General features: G+C 38.9%; 1 protein-coding gene and 1 pseudogene across 1 annotated transcript; one reads left to right on the forward strand and one right to left on the reverse strand.

The window, feature by feature from the left end:
- Positions 1-9,239: 9,239 nt before the first annotated feature.
- Positions 9,240-10,193, reverse strand: LOC123952077 (olfactory receptor-like protein OLF3). Its single transcript, XM_046021320.1, has one exon. The coding sequence runs from the start codon at positions 10,191-10,193 to the stop codon at positions 9,240-9,242; it is 954 nt and encodes a 317-aa protein (XP_045877276.1).
- Positions 10,194-19,448: 9,255 nt separating this feature from the next.
- Positions 19,449-19,914, forward strand: LOC123952027 (annotated as a pseudogene).
- The last annotated feature ends 2,249 nt before the right edge of the window (positions 19,915-22,163 follow it).

The raw sequence follows: 22,163 nt of genomic DNA on the forward strand, positions 1-22,163 counted from the left end.
CTAAAACAAGAAAGGTTAACCCACAGAATCATAGCTATTCTCAGAATCATCAGAGAGCCGGGATTACAGGCAACCCCAAAGCATGAAATCTCAGGGAGGATCGGCACATCCATGGAGAGAGAGGATGTGCGCTCTTACTCACCTGGCCAGAGCCTGGTGGTAAACAAGACCAGCAAACAAGTCCATGAGAATGGCCTTAACAAATGGCTAAAGTTTGAGGGTGGGTTACTAGGAGCATAGAATGGCTGAGAGCCACAGCAAAAAGAGGAGCGCCCACCAGTCCTCAAGATTTTCTCCACACACTTGGGACAGCGCCGCAAGGATGTTCAGGGAAAAGTGGAGAGCAGAGAAAGGCTCCTTCATGGTGCAGGTCTGGTGAAGGCACCACAGCTGTGCAGCAGGAGAAGGCATGCTCTGGGCACAGGCTCTGCCTGTATCCTGGAACAAAAGCCTGAGCCACTGGGGGAAGAGCAGCAAACTGCTTCCCTCAGAGACAGGTGGAGACTCATTACCAAGGGAAGAGAACAGAAAACAAAACAAAACACTCTTTCTCGAGGGTCCTTGGGACAGGAAACCACTCTGTTCAGCCATCTCCTCGGGCTGCAGAGGTGGAAAGAACACTAAGGAGACCCCAACCCTGAGACACAGGGGCAAAGGATGTGCCTGAGACTGAGAAAGAGCCAGCACAAAGGCACAAAGCACCACCCCCCCCCCCCCCCCCCCCCCCCCGCCCCAGGCCAGCAGGATTGAGGAACAAGTCCCAGCTGTGGGCCAGGGGGCAGGAGCAGCCTGTGCACAGATGCTCTCTCTACATGCAGCCTCACAGCAGAACCTACAAGTCAGGGTGCTTCAGCGACACTGGGAAAAGCCCTCCAAGCCCCGGACACCCCACACTGAGCACAAGTCCTGATACAGAAACTCAATTTGTTGGTAGAGGGGGATGGTCACAGCAAAACAAAACTCAAGCCCCACTCAACCCCCGAGTGCATGGACTCCCACACTGTCCTCACCAAGCAGGACCACAGCATGGACAGAAGAGATGTGCCCATTTCAAGGCATAATGCTACGTATCTTGGTTTATATCCTACACTCAAAATACTCAGTTGCCCGTCCAAACGAAAGGTCCGAGGAAAAGGCAAAAAAATGTCAGTGTCGTTGAACAAAGGAATTAACAGAACCAGAATCAGATGTACTTGGTTATAGGAACAATCACACAGGGGTTTTAAATAACTTTCACAAATAAGTTTAAGGATCTAGGAGAAGAGATGGACAGGGTCATAAGTGCATGAGAATTTCCATAAAGATTGAACGCCGCATAGAGGAATGAAGTAAACCGGCTGGATATGAAGAACACAGAAACAGAAATGAAGTTTGCTTATGAGTTGACTTGGTTGAGCTGAGAAACAATCAGTGAGCATGGAAGCAGAGGAGCAGGACCAGAGAGGTCATCCACGCTGCTGACCTTGGGGTCAATGGAAGGCAAAGGGATCCTGGGAAGAAAAGTGAGAAAGAGTCCCAACATGTCCACTGGATGCAGAAATGAGTGTACAGCATCTTCACACTTTCCTTCTTTGTGTGTCATGGGTACATTTGTATTTTTGACTGATTTTCTGCTTCTTTCATTTCTTTTCCTACTATTGTATATAAAGGGCTGTGTCCATGGTGGTCAATTTTACAGTTCATTCCACAATTTACAGAACATTCAGACAAAATGTGACATTTTACAGAACGTGTAGGTCTGTATAAGAATTGCAATTTGAGGGGCGCCTGGGTGGCTCAGTGGATTAAGCCGCTGCCTTCGGCTCAGGTCATGATTTCAGGGTCCTGGGATCGAGCCCCGCATCAGGCTCTCTGCTCCGCGGGGAGCCTGCTTCCTCCTCTCTCTCTCTCTGCCTGCCTCTCTGCTTACTTATGATCTCTCTCTCTGTCAAATCAATAAAATAAAATCTTTAAAAAAAAAAAAAGAATTGCAATTTGAGAGATGAAGTGTTCCTCTGTAATCTCCTTTTTAAAAACTGAAGTATAATTGACATACAATATCAATTAGTTCCAGGTGTATAGCATAGTGATTCAAAAATTTTATATACTATGAAATGATCCCCACAATAAATGCAGTTACCATGTCACCATACAAATTTATTACAATACTACTGATACTATTCACCCACTATATATGACATTTTCATGACTTATTTTAGAGCTGGAAATTTGTACCTGTTAATCCCCTTCACCTATTTTACCTACCCCCAATGTCTCCCTACTCTGGTAACCAACAGTTTGCTCCCTGTGTGAGTCTGTTGCTGTTTTGTTTTGTTTGTTAATTTGTTATTTTTTTAGATTCCAAACAGAAGTGAAATCATGTGGTATTTGTCTTTCTTTGACTTATTTCATTTAGCATAATGCTCTCTAGTTCTGTTTTGTCACAAATGGCAAGATTTCATTCTTTTTTTTTTTTAATGGCTGAGTAATGCACATATGTACCATGTCTCCTTAATCCAGTCATCTGTCCGTGAACATATAGGTCAAATCCATATCTTGGTTATTGTGAAGAGTTTTGCAATGAACAAAGGGATATCTATATCTATATCTATATCTATATCTATATCTATATCTATCTTCAAATTGGTATTTTGTTTTCTTAGGATAAATACCCAGAAATGGAAGTGCACCAACTTAGCATGCCTACCAACAGTGCACAGCGGTTCCTTTTTTACAACATCCTCGTTAACATCTGTTGTTTCTTGTGGTTTTTTTTTTTTTTAATTTTAGCCAATCTGACCAGTGTGAGGTGATATCTCATTGTGGTTTTGATTTGCATGTCCCTAATAATGAGTGACGTGGAGCATCTTTTCATGTGCCTGTTTGACATCTTTTTGTTCTCTTTGAAAAAATGCATATTCAAGCTCTCTGCCCAATTTTTACATGGGTTGTTTGTGGGATTTTGAATATTGAGTTGTATAAGTTCTTTATATATTTTTAACATTAAACACTTATCAGATATATGACTGTAAATATTTTCTCCTATTAAATAGGCTGCCTTTTGTTGATGGTTTCTTTGACTATTTTAAAAATTTTTGCCTTCGTTGTGCTTGCCTAAGGAAACTAATCCACAAAATATTGCCAAGACCAGGGGCACCTGGGTGGCTCAGTGGGTTAAGCTGCTGCCTTCGGCTCAGGTCATGATCTCAGGGTCCTGGGATCGAGCCCGCATCGGGCTCTCTGCTCAGCAGGGAGCCTGCTTTCCTCTCTCTCTCTGCCTGCCTTTCTGTCTACTTGTGCTCTCTCTCTGTCAAATAAATAAATAAAATCTTTAAAAAAAAAAATATTGCCAAGACCAATACAAAAGACCATAATGCCTTTTTAAAAAAATTTTGTAGTTGTAGTTGTAGTTTCATGGTTTCAGGTATTACCTTCAAATCTTCAAATCTTTCCATTTTGAATTTAATTGCATATGTTATGAGACAGTGATCCAGTTTCACACTTTTGCATATGGCTGTCCAGGTTTCCCAACATCGATTATGGAAGAGGCTGTCTATTCTTCAGTGTGCATTCTTGCCTCTTTTTTCATTTAATTGGCCACATATTTAGGAGTTTATGTCCCGGCTGTCTATTCCATTCCATTGATCTATGTACTTGTTTTCATGCTAGGCCATATTTTTTTGATTACTATAGCTTTGTAGTATACTTTGAAATCAGTTATACCTTCAGCTTTGTTGTTCTTTCTCAAGATGGCTTTGGCTATTCAGGGTTTTTTGTAGTTCTATATAAATTTTAGGAATCTTTGTTCTAGTTCTCTGAAAAATGCCATTAGTATTTGAATGGGGCTTGCACTAAAGCAGTATGTTGCTTTGGGTAGTAAACACATTTAACAATATTATTTCTTCCAGTCCATAAGCATGGAACATCTTTCCACTTATTTGTGTCATCTTCAATTTCTTTCATTAGTGTTTTATTGTTTTCAGAGTACAAGTCTTTCATCTCCTTGGTTAAATTTATTTCTAGCAATTTTATTCTTTTTGATGCAATTGTAAATAGAACGATTTTCTTAATTTCTAATAGCTCATTATTATTATATAGAAATGCAACTGATTTCCACATGCTAATTTTGTATCCTGTGACTTTAGTGATTCATTTATTAGTTCTAATGGTTTTTGATGGCATCTTTGGGATTTTCTATATATAGTATCATGTCATATGCAAATAGTGATAATGTTACCTCTTCCTTTCCAATTTGGATGCCCTTCTTCCCCTCACCTAATTGCCGTGCCTAAGACTTCGAATACTATGTTGAATAAACATGGCAAGACTGAGCATCCTTGTCTTATTCCTGATCTTAGAAGAAAAGCTTTCAGCTTTTCACCATTGAGTATGATGTTAGCTATGGGCTAGTCATACATGGCATTTATTATGCTGAGTTATATTCCTTCTACACCTTCTATATCCTTCCTATTACACGTTGTTGAGAGTTTTTATCATCAATGAATGTTAAATTTTGTTAAATGCTTTTTTGCCTCTATTGCAATAATCATATGATTTTTATTCTTGATTTTGTTAATGTGGTATATCACATTGATTGACTTGGAGGTGCTGAACCATCCTTGCATACCTGGAGTAAATACCACTTGATTGTGTTATATTAACCTTTTAATGTATTGTTGAATTTGGGCCACCTAAGGTGTCTCTGTTGGTTCAGTGTCTGACTCTTGACATTTGTATGACACAGTGTCTGACTCAGGTCATGATCTCAGGGTCATGACATCAAGCCCCAAATCACGCTCCACACTCAGCATGGAGCCTGCTTAAGATTCTCTCTCTCCCTCTCCCTGTGTACCCCACCCACCCTCTCTCTCTAAAAAAAAAAAAAAAATGTTTTATTGATTTCAGTTTGTTAACATTTTGTTGAGCATTTTCCCAACCTATGTTCATCAGGGATATTGACTTATTATATGTGTGGAGGGCGGGGGTAAGTGGGTGTTGCCTTTGTATGCTTTTTGGCATTAGGCTAATGTTGGCCTCACAAAATGAGTTTGGAAGTGTTCCTTCCACTTCATTTTTTTGGGAATCATTTGAATAGAATAGGTATTAATTCTTCTTTTTAAATGTTTGGTAGAACTCACCTGTGAAGCTGTCTGGTTCTGGACTTTGGGGATTTTTCAAATAACATGCATCTTAATTACTTGTAATTGGTCTATTCAGACTGTTTGTTTCTTTTTGATTCAGTCTTAGGAGGTTGTTTTCCTAGGAATTGTCCATTTCTCCAAGCTTTTCCAATTTGTTGGTATATAGTTGCTCATAGTTGTCTTTTCTGATCCTTTGTATTTCCATGGTGTCAGTTGTAACTTGTTTTTCATTTTTATTTGAGTCCTTTTTTTTGATGAGTCTGACTAGAGATTTGTCACTTTTGTTATCTTTTCAAAGAATCAGATTTAATTTCACTGATATTTTCAATTGATTTTCTTGTCTCTATTTTATTTTTCCTCTTCTGATCTACATTATCTCCTTCCTTATACTAACTTTGGGTTTTTTTGTTATTCTTTTCATAGTTTCTTTAGGTATAAATTTAGATTGGGGGTTTTCTTGTTTCTTAAAGTAGGTATGTATTGTTACAAACTTCCTCTTAGAACTGCTTTTGCAGCATTCTATTAATTTGGGAAGTTGTGTTTCCATTTTCATTTGTCCCAAGGTATTTTTTGTTTTTCTGTCTGGTTTCTTCACTGACCCATTGGTTGTTTACTAGCATGCTGTTTAGTACCTACCACGAAACAGTGGTAGTTAGTGTTTATGCTTCTCCAGTTTTCTCATGACTGATTTCTGGTTTTACAACATTGTAGTTAGAAAAGATATTCGATATAATCTGAATCTTTTTAAATTTACTGATCTATACTGGAGCGTGTTCCATGTGTACTTGAGAAGAATGTAGATTCTGCTGCTTTGGGGGAGAATGTCCTGTATGTATGTATTAAGTTCATCTGGTCTAATATGTTGTTTAAAGCCAATGTATCCTTATTGATTTTCTGTCTGGATGATCTATCCATTGATGTAAATGGGTATTAAAGTCTCCTACTATTATTGTATAAATGTCAATTTCTCCCTTTATATTTATTAATATTTGTTTGCCATATTTAAGTGCTCTTATGTTGGGAGCATAAATATTTACAAATGTTACATTTTCTTCTTGGATTGACACCTTTATTATTATTTAATGTCCTCCTTGTCTTTTGTTATAGTCTTTGTTTTAAAATCCATTTTAAAATGTATTGCATGGAGCACTGGGTGTTATACACAAACAATGAGTCATGGAACCCTCCATCAAAAACTAATGATGTACTATATGGTGACTAACATAACATAACAAAATAAAATAAAATAAAATAAAATAAAATCTATACTACTTCAGCTTTCTTTTCATTTCCATTTGCATGGAATCTCTTTTCTAGCCCTTCACCTTTATTCTACATGTCTCTTTATTTTCCTTTTACAGATTTTATTTATTTAATTGACAGAGAGAGAGAAAGTGCCCAAGCTGGGGGAGCAGTAGGTGAGGGAGAGGAAGAAGCAGGCTTCCAGCTAAGCAGGGAGCCCAATGCAAGGCTCATTTGTGAGCCGAAGGCAGATGCATAAATGGCTGAGCCACCCCTACGTCACTGCATGTGTTTTAGATCTAAAGTGAGTCTTTTGTAGGCAGCATATAGACAGGTCTTGATTTTTTAATACATTCAGCTACCCTATGTCCTTTGACTGGAACATTTAGGCCACTTACATATAAAATAATTATTGACATATGTATACATCACCATTTTCTTAATTATTTTCCAGTTTATGTAGGGCTTCTCTGCTCCTTTTTATTCTTTCAGTTTCTTTCCTTGTGATTTGATGATTTTCTTCAGTGATATGTTTGGGTTCCTTTCTTTTATTTTTTCTGGATCTATTATAGGTTTTTGGTTTGTTGCTACCATGAGGTATGTGTAAAGATATAATATATATACATATATTTTTTCAGTCTATTTTCAGCTGATAGTCAATTAAGTTTGAACACATTGTAAACCAACTTTGAAAGCTGTTAAATCATGTAATTTGACTTGATTTTTCTCTTCCCCCATTGCCACTACTTTAGTTCAGACTCCTTTAATGTCTCAGTAGTATCACTGCAACAGTCAGCCAGCTAGTCTTCTGGCCTCTAATCTCTTCTTCCTCTGAATCATTTTCAGTAACAGTAATTCTAAGATTTAAGTTTATTTTTCTTTTTTTAAACTTTTTTCTTTATTTTTTTATTTTATTATGTTGTGTTAGCCACCATACAGCACAAATATGTAAGTTTCTATCACACAATACCCTTGCTTAAAAATCTTTGCTACCTCCATAATGCTGGTAGCAAAGGTAAAAGATAATTTGGCATTTGGTGCCCTCAGTAATGTGACCCTCCTTTACCTGCCTGCTTCATCCTCACAAATTTTTCAATTTTCTCTGCCCTGTAAACCAGCTTCAGGACATTTTTAAAAAATTCGTGTGCACTCTTCCAGCTTTGCTCCTTTCACCACTGTTACTTTACTTGAGTTGTTGTCGTCTCAATAACTCATTCTCACTTTCCTGATCTCCACCAGGACCTTTTCTCATTCTTTCGTACAGGAAGACTTCTGCAAAAGCTTGCAATACAATTGCAAAGTCTCATTACCTGAGAAACTTATCACACTGCACTTTAATTGCTTCGTCATCTATCATACCTGCTATGTAGTTATATTATGGTCAGAAATGATTCATATTAACTATTATGTATCAAAAACCATTCAATGTTACAAACACATACTAGATTCTCCATTAATCTTTCTTGAATTAATACCAAGAGAAATTTTGTTCACTAGCATTGACATCCTTTGACAATGTGCCAATATCACACATTTTAAAACTGGATTATTTTAGATTAAATTAAAATATCAAAAGGACTCTCAATTAAATGAAACTTCAAACTTTCATCACTGAGATTGTGTGATAAGTTGTTCAGAAAGGGGGGAACTACCAATCTACTGGCTTATCTGAAACACCAGAATAAAGAACTTTGAGATTTTTTTCAAGTGAGTGAGATGAGCTACTATCCATTCTTTCTCCTCTTTCCACTTCCTTAACCCTTGTACAATATTTCTTCCCCCTTTTGTTCCTTACTTAGATATTTTCTCATAAATGAGGTCCAGCCTCATGTATTCCACCTCACCAATTTACAAAGGTCAGCTAGGGCCCTGTTGTGTGTGGGAGGAGGAAGGGGTGAAGGTGTTCAGACAGAGACTAGAGGGAAACACTGCACAGCTGACCAAACTGTCCTGATTCCCAAAATACATATTGAAATTGTCTTATCTTTCAGTGGCTTTGGCTTGAAAACCTGTCCTTTCTCAGATTAACTCTATCTCTTATATTTTATATGTTAATTCATATTTTATGTGCTTATTGTTCTTAAAGTCTCAGAAAAAAGGGTATAGAGTTTTCAGAAATTAGACAGTTTTAATATTTAAATGGTACCTCTTACATATACATATGCAGTAAAATTCCTCTCATATTGCTTGTACACTGTCAAGTAGTGCCCCAAATGTTACTTTTCCGTGGCCAGTAGCTGTCTTGTCCAAACAGCTTTACTTATATTCCTGTCACTATAAAACAAGACCTTCAGTTGACGCTCTTCTCCTGAGGTACCTCCAGAACTCAGACAAGATGCTATGTGCACAACTAATGGTCCCGCACAAAGATATCTTAACAGCCTCTATGGCATCTCTTTCCTCAAAACAAGGACTCACACAATTACTGACTGTGAATACATATGCTGTGCGGTATTTTGAGTCTAAAATGTGAAAATGCTTTTCCCCACAGTAGAAACACAGTAACCTCATACAAAATTTGGATGAGTAAGAACAAGTGACCCAAAGTAAGATCCATGAATAGATCCACAACTATAAACAATGTAACAAATCAAAACAGCAAACAGTTCTCTCAGCCCATAGGAGTGGAGATTGAGTAGGGGCGGGAAGTCCAATTACAGCTGTGCTCAACTTCACCGAACATGCTGTGGTGACATAGAAATACACCCACACTCCACACCCCAACCCAACCTCCAGCCTCCTACACAGCATCACCAGTACATGTACCGTCATCTCCTTCCTGGTTGCCAAGGCAATGCAGATGATGACTGCCATATCTGAGTCAAATGGAAGAAAACACAGACAAAGCTTCTTTCTCTAAGTGATGCTCAGGATTCATCAAGTTGCCAGTTTTGATGTTAACAGAGATAATTGCCCTAGTAGTTTCTGCCAGGCCCCCTTCACCTCCTTATTTCTTACACTATAAATCATGGGGTTCAGTACAGGCATCAGAATGGCATAAAAGACAGATATCAACTTCTCCTGAAGGACAGAGGGGCTGGAGTGAGGCTGGATGTAAGTGAAAATGGTCATGCCATAGCACAGGACAACCACTGTGAGGTGAGAGGCACAGGTGTGGAAGGCTTTCTTTCTTCCCTCTGTGGACTGGATCTTTAGGATGGTGGAGATGATCTGGATGTAGGACAGGAGAACCAGGCAGAAAGGTGTCATCAGCAGAACAATGCTAGAAACCATGATTGCAATCTCGTTGGAGGAGATGTCTACACAGGCCAGCCTGATCACAGCCAAAATTTCACATGATATGTGATCAATATACTTGTTTGTGCACATGGGCAGCTGAAAGGTGATTACAGTCTGTATGAGAGAGTTAACAGAACCACTGACCCAGGATGTGACGGCCAACCTAATACAGAGGCCTCCATGCATGATGACCGAGTATCTCAGGGGGTTACACACGGCCACATAGCGGTCATAGGCCATCACTGCCAGTAGAACAAACTCAATCCCACCCAAGCCCAGGGAGAAAAATAACTGGGCTGCGCAGCTCACAAATGGGATTGCTTTATGTGCTGCAAGAAAATGCACCAGCATCTGAGGAACGATGCTTGTGGCATAGGAGACATCAACGAGGGAGAGGTTGGTGAGAAAGAAGTACATGGGAGTGTGGAGTCGGCTGTCCAGTCTGATGAGAAGAATGATGAGGAAGTTCCCCAGCACTGTCACCATGTACATGATCAAGAAAAAGATGAAGAGGGAGACCTGTGTGTCCCAGTCACTGGACAGGCCAAGTAGAATAAACTCTCTTACCCAAGTCTGGTTATCTGTGTCCATTAAAACAATAGGATTATTAATCTGCAGAAGGAGACAGAAATAGCAGAAACTACGAATTAAAGACCCATAAGAATAACTTCTTAAAAGAAAGCATATTGTGTAAGAACTGCCAGTCTTAGCAAGATGCTTCTGATCATGCGTGCACCATGATGACAGGCTTGATCCTAAGATGCATTATATCTACTCTACATAAGAGATCAAGTCATTATTTTAAAATGAGAAGATAATCTTAGGGATTTCATGGAGGCCTGGAGATAATGCAGTATGATTTTCAGAACTCTTTATCTTTTTAATTTACCATAGTTTCCAGGTCGAGAGAGGATTATGGGTGAAAATAGGGGATCAAGTGATAAATAATGAATACAAACATGATTCAAAGTCAAGAACAACCTTACATAAATCTACTACAACAAACATGATAAAAAGAATAAATGTCTTACCAAAAAATGAGAGAGATTTTCAGATGTGGCAGATGTATAGTATAAATATGGCTAGTGTCTCATGGACAGATCTGGAAACAAGAGCCTGGATATGAATCCTCTTTTATGACATACATGATATGTGATTAGGTTAGAGACTTAAGTTTTTAAAGATTTTTTTTTAATTTATTTATTTGACAGACAGAGATCACAAGTAGGCAGAGAGGCAGGCAGAGAGAGGTGGTGGGGAAGCAGGCTCCCTGCTGAGCAGAGAGCCCAATGCGGGGCTCAATCCCAGGACCCTGGGATCATGACCTGAGCCGAAGGCAGAGGCTTTAACCCACTGAGCCACCCAGGTGCCCCAAGTTTTTATATATGAAATGTGATGTTGCATAACTCAGAGGTAGATTTAAGCTCAAATGTAGATAATTTATTAGGAAGTTGTTTATAAACTTCCATGAGTTTCTCCATGGAAGAGACAGAGAAACAAATGCACTTTCCTCACATCCCCTCCACCCTATGTTCAACACTAGAATAATCCCAAACATGCAAATTAAATCAGACAACTTCTGTGCACATACAGATTTGAGATGTCTAACTGCCTACACAATTAAGAAAATCACAGACAAGGGAGTGTCCAAATACTCAGTAAGGAGGACACGCTCTGTCTTTTCTTTTATGAATTTCAGCATTTATTATTACAGGTGTGTTTTAGACCAAAGTGTTTTACCAAAGTATCCTGCTAATACTTCAATGTCTTGCATATATATGTCAACTAATTATTATTTTTTAAAGACTTTTATTTTATTTATTTGACAGAGATCACAGGCAGGCAGAGAAAGAGGGGGAAGCAGGCTCTCCACAGAGCAGAGAGCCCGATGTGGGGCTCCATCCTAGGACCCTGGGATCATGACCTGAGCCGAAGGCAGAGGCTTTAACCCACTGATCCACCCAGGTTCCCCAGTCAACTAACTATTTTAACCCACCAAAAGTATATTTATTTCTAAAGACAATTGCCTTGATTTTAAAATAATTAAATTCAAAATAATTGATAACCAAATATACCTGTTTTCTACAGTTATAGTTTCCTGGATTCCTAGGAGATTAAGAAAATAGAAATTGTATCTATATTTGAAAAGCCAAGTGAAGGAGGAACTATGGGTCAGTCAGATGAGTTTAACACCTGCAGTGAACACTATTTTCACAATCCTTTGGATCAGCTTTCAGCTAAATAGAGCTGGATTCCTAGTCTGTCCTCAGATGCACAATGAAATAATTGGTAGACAGTGTGCTACACATCTCAATCTTTTGTGTTAGAAAAATACAGCTTGGTGTTAGTGTTAGAAAGATAGAACTGAGAAGTCAACTCTAATGAATTAGGGGATAGCACACTATCCCCAAAATTGTGCTCCTCATTGATTTCAACAGGTAAGACACACTTTTGAGATTATTTGTTCCATTTTTTTTTTTTTTCAGGAGAAACAAGATGCCCAAATCCTTTTCATATAGGACGAGGGACACAACTCTTGTTTAAAGCCAGGTGTGAGTAATGAACACAGCTAAGAAGCAGTCTGGATAGCTTCTCCTCCTATACAAGACTATTTTGTGTTTTCTTCTCAGTAACTGTCCCAATTCCAGCTGCCCTTTCTGTAGGTACTTACCATTCCATTAATACATAATAATAAATAAATAATAATAAAACCCTGTTTTATATCCTTGGTTCATATCTTCCTCATATTCAACCATCCTCAAACCACATCTTTCTATATATCTTTTGAGATTTGTTTACTCAAAACTGAACAATTTGTGTTGCCTCTTCAGAACATAGCATTTAAAAATGATATACCACAGTCTCTCATGGTTCATCTCCCCAACCGATTTCCCCCAATTCACTTTTCCTTTCCTTTTCCTAATGTCCTCCATATTATTCCTTATGCTTCACAAGTAAGTGAAACCATATGATGATTGACTCTGAGAAACAAACTGAGGGTTTTGGAGGGGAGGGAGGTTAGGTCAGCCTGGTGGTGGGTATTAAGGAGAACATGTATTGCATGGAGCACTGGGTGTGGTGCATAAACAATGAATCTTGAAACACTAAAAAAATTAAATTAAATTTTTTAAAAATGATATACCTGTGTAGTTCATCTCCTTAGACATGAGAACTATGTAGGAAAGGTTTTCAGATTCCTAGATTCTATGAATTGTGATGGATATAGGATATAGGATAATTATTGCAACCATAATGAATAAAACACAAGGTGCCATTGAAATATTATGTCATAAATTTTCTCCTTTTTGCCCTATCATGAATGCTTGAAACTCTAATAATAGTAATTTAGCCCCCCTTTTTAGTTTTTATTTATTTTTAAAATTTCTTTTCAGTGTTATGTTGAAATGATCTTTTGTATAGTAATTATTCTAAATGGGACTTTTAAAACATGAATGACCTGACATTATTGTGCCTTTAAAATAGGTCACAAAGCAGTTGATAACTGGGACCCACACAGATAGAAGAGGCATCAGGAATGACCCTGAAATTATAGGGAAAATCAGGTCTCAGGCATGAATGCAGACATCAACTCTTCATTGTTAAAACAGAACCTTTGGCCCCAGTTAAAGTACCTCCGTGTGCCTTCTCTCATTATCCAGTTATTAATACAAACAGCAAATAGATCCAAACTTCTTTCTCTCTAGGACAGAGATATGCAAACAAAAAACAAGTGTCCAGATTCCTAATACAACACATTTTATCTCACTTAATACAAATAATTGGAAAGCTCCGCTTTAATCAGTTACAGTTTTTTAATTTAAATAAAGAAAATTCATCCATTTCCCTGAAATCAACATGACCGTGGATGTTGGGGAGCTAAACAGTCTTGTCTGGGACAAGTGAAAGTTCCAAATATAGAAGCAGAACACATGAAGGTCCCACAACCTACAGACAGCTCTCTCATGCTGCTCAAAATAACTCGGAGCCATACCTTCAACAAGTTGACCTGTCCATGGAAATGGCACTTTCATTTAGGGAGAGATTTCTCTGACTCTTGACTGAAGTGTTGGTGATGTAGGCACTGAGAGCATCCATCCGGAGCACTGAGAGCATCCATCCGGAGCAGGAATGCTTGCATCATCCTAATATATGAAAACAGAGAACCTGTGGGTGGCTTGGGTGGCTGGTATCTCAAACATGGGTATGGCATCCTGAAAGAAATTACTTTATTCTTTTTGTTGTCTTGTTAACTTCTTCAATCCGGATTTGGTTACCGGACTTTTCACTTAATCTGAGACTAATTACCAAGACCAAGTTTCTCAAACATGAATAAACCTGACATTCACTTTTGGTGACATATTTAATTATGGTCTCATATAAATTCTTCTTTTTACTTCTTGTTTCCAGTGGCTAGGACTAGCGTTTTCATGGCAATATAACTCCCTCTTGTCTGGCAAGTCTCCACAGTGCAATCCCCACAGTCAGCTCAGGAAAAACCAACCCTGAGATGAGTTAGGACACCTGAATCTTAACTACCAGTTCATTCTCTGTGTCAAGGGTCTTTGAATAAGCCTTAATTGCCTTAGGTCTCCATTTAACTATTACTAAAAAAGAAAATCATAATATGATTATCAAACCCTTCAGAAATAACTGAGATAGGAAGACTTAAAGCAATTGATAATTTATCTTCCTGGAAATGTAAAAGAATACTCCTACATCCTGCTAACCAATATCAACACCTAATGAAAAACTATATTTCTGGGCTTCCTCCCTAAGTGTCTTTCTCTCTGTGTCAGTACTGAGCTTTGGAATTGAAAAGCTTATAAAATTATACCCAGACTTCATGCTCCTGCAAAACACAGTCATTTTACCACACTTGCTATAATACTTAAGATGAGAAGATTTCACGAGTCATATTTCATGCCTCCCATTCAAGTCCCTAACAAGTCATATAATTTCTGTTTCTGTCCCTGCCAAGGCCACACTCCCACAGGCTGTGGATGCCATTCAGATGTTCATCATGCTCACAGAGATGTGTCTGCTTTCCTCTAGGTTCAAACTGGTATCAAGAGCTCTCCCTCCAACACAGGGATGGACATATAGAAGAGATACCCCAAATTCCTTGGGTCCCCAGGGTGCTTCAGTCACCTGGGACTAGTTGCCATTGCTAGGGACACTACTGGGAGGACATTGACGAGAGCTCACACACAGACCTAATGAGCTTTGGCAGCCACTGCATTTGCAGGGGAGGGCTGACACATCCCCCCAGGAGCCTCTTGTGTGACAGTGTTAATTGCTGCCACCACTCCCAATGCACAGGATAAGGTCTCCACCCTGCCCTTCTCCCTGTGGAAGGCTCTTCTCCATCCCTCTGCCTCTCAGATCTTCATGATAGCCTTAGGTCATTCCAAACAGTCAGAGAAGCCAGCCTTCTGAGGTTGGAGGATGTCTTCCTAGAGCCTAAGCCAGACATTAGCCTTCAAGGCCCCAGTCCAGGGAGCAGTGACTGAGGCTGCATCTAAGTCTGCTGGAAACACCAATTCTCCCCTTTTGGCTCCAGATGCCCTTACTTCTCCTTCTGGAGACAGAAGAGATGTGCTTCCCTCCCCAGATGTACATGCTATGTCCAGCGGGCTTCTGTGACCATTGCAAGTCTAATGGACATCCTAGCACATTCCTCATGATACTATTTAAGCTCCAAGAATGATAGCACCACATAGATAGATTTAAAAATCTAAATGAATCTAAATGTACAGACAGTTAATAAAGGAAGTATTAGCAACTACTGAAAAAAAATGGAGAAGAATTAAGATCATCCAAGTTCCTTAATACAGAAAGGTAAAACTTCTACCCCCATCAAACAGTTTTTAGTTTAATTTTGTGCTTATAGAGATTGCAGATTTATATGTTGTTGAATGAAATAATACAGAAGTAACTCTTGTGCCATTTGCCCAGTTCGCCCCAATGGTAGCAACTTACAAAGTGACAGCGCAATATAAGATAACATGATATATAATGGGCAATAATTATAAAAATTATATGATATGATAACATGATATGTGATATTATGATATCACAAGACATTGGCATTGATAACAGTAAAAATACAGGATGTTCCATCACCACAAGACTTTCTCATGTTCTCTTTTCATAGCCACACCCACTTCTATGCAGCCCCTACCCTCTCTTTGACCTCTGGTAATCACTATCTATCTGTTCCCCATAATTTTGGAAATTGAAGAGTTATATCTTAATAGAATAATACAGAATACCCCTTCTGGGACTGCCTTTTTCACAAGCATAATTCTCTAGAGATTCATGCAGATTTTGTGTATATCAACTGTTCACTTCTTTTTACTGTTGATGAATATTCTATGGTATGTATGTACCACCTTTTGCTTAACCATTCACAGGTTTAAAAACATCCAGATTGTTTCTGGTTTGGAACTATTACCAACAAAATTTCTATAAACACTACACTCAGGTTTTTGGGTGTGTATGATCTTCATTTGAATAGGAAAACCCCAGGAGTACAATGACAGGGTTGTATGGTAGTTGTATATTTAGTGTTTGGGCTTTTTGCTTTGTTTTGTTTTTTAAGAAACTACCAACCCATTTTCCAAAGTGTCTGTATCTTTTTACATTCTTGTCACCAATGCATGAATATCTGGGTTGTCTTCATCCTCATAAGCACTTGGCATTGTCACTATTTTTATTTCATTTGCATTTTCCTAACAGTTCTAAATGTTGAAAGTTTTTCTATGTGCTTGTTTAACATTTGTCTATCTGCTTCAGTAAAATGGATCTTTATGTCACTTTGGTTTGTTTGTTTTTCTACTGTTGAAATTCGAATATTCTTATGTATTCTAGAAAATAGTCCTCAGTTCAATACATAGTTTGCAAATTTTTTCTCCAGCCCGTACCTTAACTTTTCATATTCTCAACAGAGTCTTTCTCAGGGTAGAATTTTATAAGTTTGGTGAAATCCAGTTTATCACTCTTTATCTTATAATACATGTCACATCTAAGAAACCTTTGCCTGTTCTAGATTACATTATTCTCCTATGTTTTTTCTAAAAATTTTCTAAATTTTCTAAAAATGTATGGTCTTGTGAATTGTGATAAATCAGAGGGTGAGATGAACCATGAGAGGTTGTGGACTATGAGAAGCAAACTGAGGGTTTTGGAGGGGAGGAGAGTGGGGGATAGGTGAACCTGGTGGTGGGTATTAAGGAGGGCACTTATTGCATGGAGCACTGGGTGTGGTGCATAAACAATGAATCTTGGAACACTGAAAAAATAAAATAAAATTTAAAAATAAAAATAAAATAAAATGGGGGAGGAGTCAGGATGGTGGAGGAGTAGCAGACTAAAATAACATCGGGTCACACGAGTTCAGCTAGATAGCTGTCAAACCATTCCAAACACCTACAAACCCAATAGGAGATTGAAGAGAAGAAGAGAGGCAATTCTAGAAAGAGAAAATCGATCACTTGCTGAAAGGTAGGACGCGCAGAGAAGTGAATCCAAAGTGATAGGAAGATAGACCGCAGAGGAGGAGCTGGCTCCCGGCAAGCAGTGGAGCAATGGAGCACAAAATCCAAACTTTTAGAAGTCTGCTCCACTGAGGGACATTGCTCCTGAGGCTAAGCGGGTGAAGGAGGGGGCAACCCTCAAGGGAACAGTGTGGTCTCAGGACCCACGGGTCACCGAAAGATTGGGGGTGTCTTAGTGTAGCAGAGCTTGCAGGTACTGGAGCAGGGAAGCTAACAACAGAGACGGAGCCAAGGAGTGAGCTCTCAGCTTGGGGTTACCTTAAATTGCGATCTGCGGCACAGTCGGACCACTGATCATTGGGCAGGGACCGCACAAGGGGCAAATTTGGGGTGACCCACCTTCCTCCGCAGGAAAAGCAGAGCAACAGGAATCTGCTGGGTTTGGAGACTCCAAATGGGGGGCTGTGTGCCAGAGACATAAATGCTTGGTCACAGGTCAGGTGAGCTTGGAGCATAGCCGGAGGCCAAGTAGACTGGATTGATTGACCGCTTTTTTCCAAGGGTAGACTGAGGAGTGGGGCCGCAGGCTCTCAGCTCCTCCAGGCCAGATTGGGAGGCTGCCATTTTCATTCCCGTCCTCCAGAGCTCTACAGAAAGTGTTCAGGGAACAAAAGCTACGGAGAATGAACCTGAGCAGATTGCTTAACACAGCCCCTGGCAAGGGCTGCAATTCTGTCTTGGGCAAAGACATTTGAGAATCACTACAACAGGCCCCTCCCCCAGAAGATCAGCAAGAACATCCAGCCAAGACCAAGCTCATTGATTGATCACAGAGAACAGTGAAATTCCAGAGGAGGGGAAAGCACAGCATGGAATTTGTGGCTTTCTCCCCATGATTCTTTAATCTTGCAAAATTAATTAAATTTTAAAAATTTTTTTTTCTTATTCTAATTTTTTTAACTTTTCCTCTTCCCTCTTTTGACATTTTTTAGTTTATATTAACAATAACTTGCTTAAAAAATCCTTTTAAACCTTCATTATTATAGCCAGATTTTATCCTTCATTGTATCTAACTTTATTTTTTGGATACAAATAGAGTTTTATCTTCTAAAAAAATTTTGGGATACAATTTCTTATAATAGATCAAAATATACCCTAAATCTAGCACAGGGCTTTGTTCTAGTCTCCAGCCTGAGCAAATACTCTCCACTTTCTTTTTCTTTAGTTTCCAACCAATGTAACTTATCAATTCCTTTTTTAGAATTTTTTAAAAAATTTTCATCTTTACAGTCATATTCCATCCGTTCATCATGTTTACCCATATATATATATATATATTCTTTCTTTAAAATTTTGGGAGGTATTTTCTTCTAAGAGACCAAAATACACCCAAAATCAAGTGAGTGGCTCTGTTCTATTCACCATCCTAATATATAGATAGATAGATAGATCTTTTAACTTACTTACATTTAAAAAAAAATTCTTTTTAACCCCTTTCTTCTCCCCCTGATTTGGTGTCTCTTTGATTTGGTTAGTGTACATTTTTCTGGGGTCTGTGCCACTCTTTTACTATTTTATTCTCTTGTTCACATATTCTTATCTGGATAAAATGACAAGATGGAAAAACTCACCACAAAAAAAAAAGAAAAGAAAAGAAAAAAAAAAGAAATAGAGGCAGTACCAAAGGCTAGGGACCTAATCAATATGGACGTTGGTAATATGTCAGATCTAGAGCTCAGAATGAGCTCTCAAGGTGCTAGCTGGGCTTGAAAAAGTCATGGAAGATATTGGAGAAACCCTGTCTGGAGAAATAAAAGCCATTTCTGGATAACTAGAAGAACTAAAAGCTAACCAAACTGAAATAAAAAAAAGCTATTAATGAGGTGCAATAAAAAAATGGAGGCTCTTACTGCTAGGATAAACAAGGCAGAAGAGAGAATTAATGGTATGGAAGACCAAATAATGGAGAATAAAGCAGCTGGGCAAAAGAGAGACAAACAACTACTGGACCATGAGGGTAGAATTCAAGAGATAAGTGATACCATAAGAGGAAATGATATTAGAATAATTGGGATTCCAGAAGAAGAAGGGGGGGGAGAAGATATATTGGAGTGAAATATTATAGAGAATTTCTATAATGTGGCAAAGGGAACAAGCACCAAAATCTAGGAGTCACAGTGAATTCCTCAAAATCAATAAAAATAGGTACACACAGACCAACCCTCAACTTCGGAGGGGCAGTGCTGTTCCTCTGGGCGCTACCTTGGCATCTGCTTCAGCTCCTTCAGCCTCCTCGGGCTCCTCAGCATCCGCCGGGACCCAAGACCTTGGTGTATGCCCCACCCCTGACCCCGATAAAGATATGTCCACCCCGGTTTGGCGGTGCCTCATGAGGGACTTCAAGAGGTTGCAGGAGGATCCTCCGGCGGGAGTCAGCGGGGCTCCGTCTGAGAGCAACACAATGGTTTGGAACGCGGTCATTTTCGGACCTGAAGGGACCCCATTTGAGGATGGAACATTTAAGCTTACAATAGAATTCACCGAAGAATATCCAAATAAACCACCTACGGTTAGATTTGTCTCTAAGATGTTTCATCCAAATATCTATGCAGATGGTAGTATATGTCTGGACATACTTCAAAACCGCTGGAGATGTGTCTTCCATTTTAACATCCATACAGTCTCTATTGGATGAACCCAATCCCAATAGTCCAGCAAACGGCCAGGCTGCTCAGCTGTACCAGGAGAACAAGCGGGAATATGAGAAACGTGTTTCTGCAATAGTAGAACAGAGCTGGCGTGACTGTTGATCCGGGTGCAGAAAAGAAGAGGCTGGTCATAAGAAAAATATATATTGATGTGTTTGTCACCTTCCTATTCCTCAGTGTCATTACATTACTTTATTAAAAGCAAAGTAGCTGTCGTGCTGTTTCCATCTTCCCTTGCCGAGCTCTTCCTATCCCTTCTCCCCTCTCCTTGAACATCAGAAAACACCCTCTATGAGATCAAATATACCGTACCTGGGTTACGTGCCAAAATTACTAATGCTTCATCCCTTTTTTGTCGTCTCATCTCCAGCTTTAGGGCAGTATTGTGTTACGGTACTCTACACTAAGCTTTTAAAGTGAATTGTTGTACAAGTGGTACTTATGCATAGCTTGATGGCCAGGATGTTATTTTTAACAAAAGGATTGCTAAAATGTTTCATCCTGACTGGTCCTTCACTTGCGTTGGATTTAGAAGTTAATGTTTGGGATACAGCCTCTGAAAAACAGGGGAACAAATCCACACAAACACCCATTCTGAAAGAGCAATGGACGCTAAAAATGCTATAATACTAAGATCTAGCCAAGATGAATTACAAGACGGGTTTTTTTTTTGTTGTTGTTGTTGTTGTTTTTTACTGGTACCAAGGGAAAAGTCAAAGGACTCAGCCAAAGGAACACCGCAATAATTGTAATGGACACATCTTCTCCTTGCAAGATACTCACTGGGCTCACCCATGCTAAGTTTCAGAATACTGAAGTCTTCTGGATTTTTGCTTTTTAAAGAGGTGTGGGAGCAGAGGAAAGGAAACAATCATTCATTTTTAAGCTAGGAAAGGTGGGAGATCCTTTAATCTTTAAGGGAGCAAGTGCCACTCTAGATAAACTTGTAATCCCACATCATTTTTTTAGACTTTTACTTAACCCAAGGAAGGGGGCATATCTGTGGCAAATCATTTTCCACTCAAATCCTGAGTTAATGCTGCATGCTTTAGTTTTGTCTTCCCTTTCAGTTTTATAAGAACCTAAAGTCATGTTTGTGATCTTTCTTTGGCTATTTATACTTTAGATAGACAGTACCTTTAAGTAGCAGTGTGGGACAAAGCTTGTACATGTTTTGTCTAATGTTCCATTGTCACCTTTTGTGCATTGGTCACTCTTCTAAATCTAACTTTGCACAAATAACCCATGTAAAAAATGTACATTTTTCAAAACTTGTAAATAAAAATAACCTTAAAATTTTTTAGTCAAGGTATAATTATATTTTAGCTCACTATGAACTTTTAGTATTAACTTATTGGAATCCAATATCTACTCACTTTCTCCCTTGAAATAAACATGGAAAAGAAAAATACACACACTGGGAGAGGAAAAAGAGTAGATACTGTTGGAGGGGACCTTCTTTCTTGTCACAAGTGTTAATGCTTTGTTCTTTTTTTAACGTTTTAACAAGAATGTAAAACTGTTAAACAAAGTTCCCTCAGCAAAAAAAAAAAAAGAAAAAAAAGAAAAAAAAATAGGTACACACCCTGTCATCTAATAGTAAAACTTACAAGTCTTAGTGACAAAGAGAAGATCCTGAAAGCAGCTCAAGACAAAAAGTCTGTAACATACAATGATAAAAATATTGGATTGGCAGCAGACTTATCCACAGAGACCTGGCAGGCCAGAAAGAACTGGCATGATATATACAGAGCATTAAATGAGAAGAACATGCAGCCAAGAATACTATATACAGGTAGGCTATCATTGAAAATAGAGGGAGAGATAAAAAGCTTCCAGGACAAACAAAAACTAAAAGAATTTGTAAACACCAGACCAGCCCTACAGGAAATATTGAAAGGGGTCCTGTAAGCAATGAGAGAGCCTAAAAATAGTAGATCTGAAAGGAACAGAGACAATATACATTAACAATCACCTTACAGTCAAAACGATGGCAATAAATTTATATCTCTCAATAGTTATCCTGGATGTAAATGGGCTAAATGCCCCAGTTAAAGATGCAGAGTATCAGAACTGATGAAAAACAAAAACCCATCAATATGCTGTCTACACGAAGCTCATTTTAGACCCAAAGACACCTCCAGATTTAAAGTAAGGGGGTGGAGGGGCGCCTGGATGGCTCAATGGGTTAAGGCCTCTTTCTTTGGCTCAGGTCATGATCCCAGGGTCCTGGGATTGAGCCCCACATTGGGCTCTCTGCTCAGCGGGGAGCCTGCTTCCCCCCCTCTCTCTGCCTGCCTCTCTGCCTACTTGTGATCTCTGTCTGTCAAATAAATAAATAAAATCTTAAAAAAAAT

This window comes from Meles meles, chromosome 10, assembly GCF_922984935.1.
Source record: "Meles meles chromosome 10, mMelMel3.1 paternal haplotype, whole genome shotgun sequence".
Taxonomy (NCBI): domain Eukaryota; kingdom Metazoa; phylum Chordata; class Mammalia; order Carnivora; family Mustelidae; genus Meles; species Meles meles.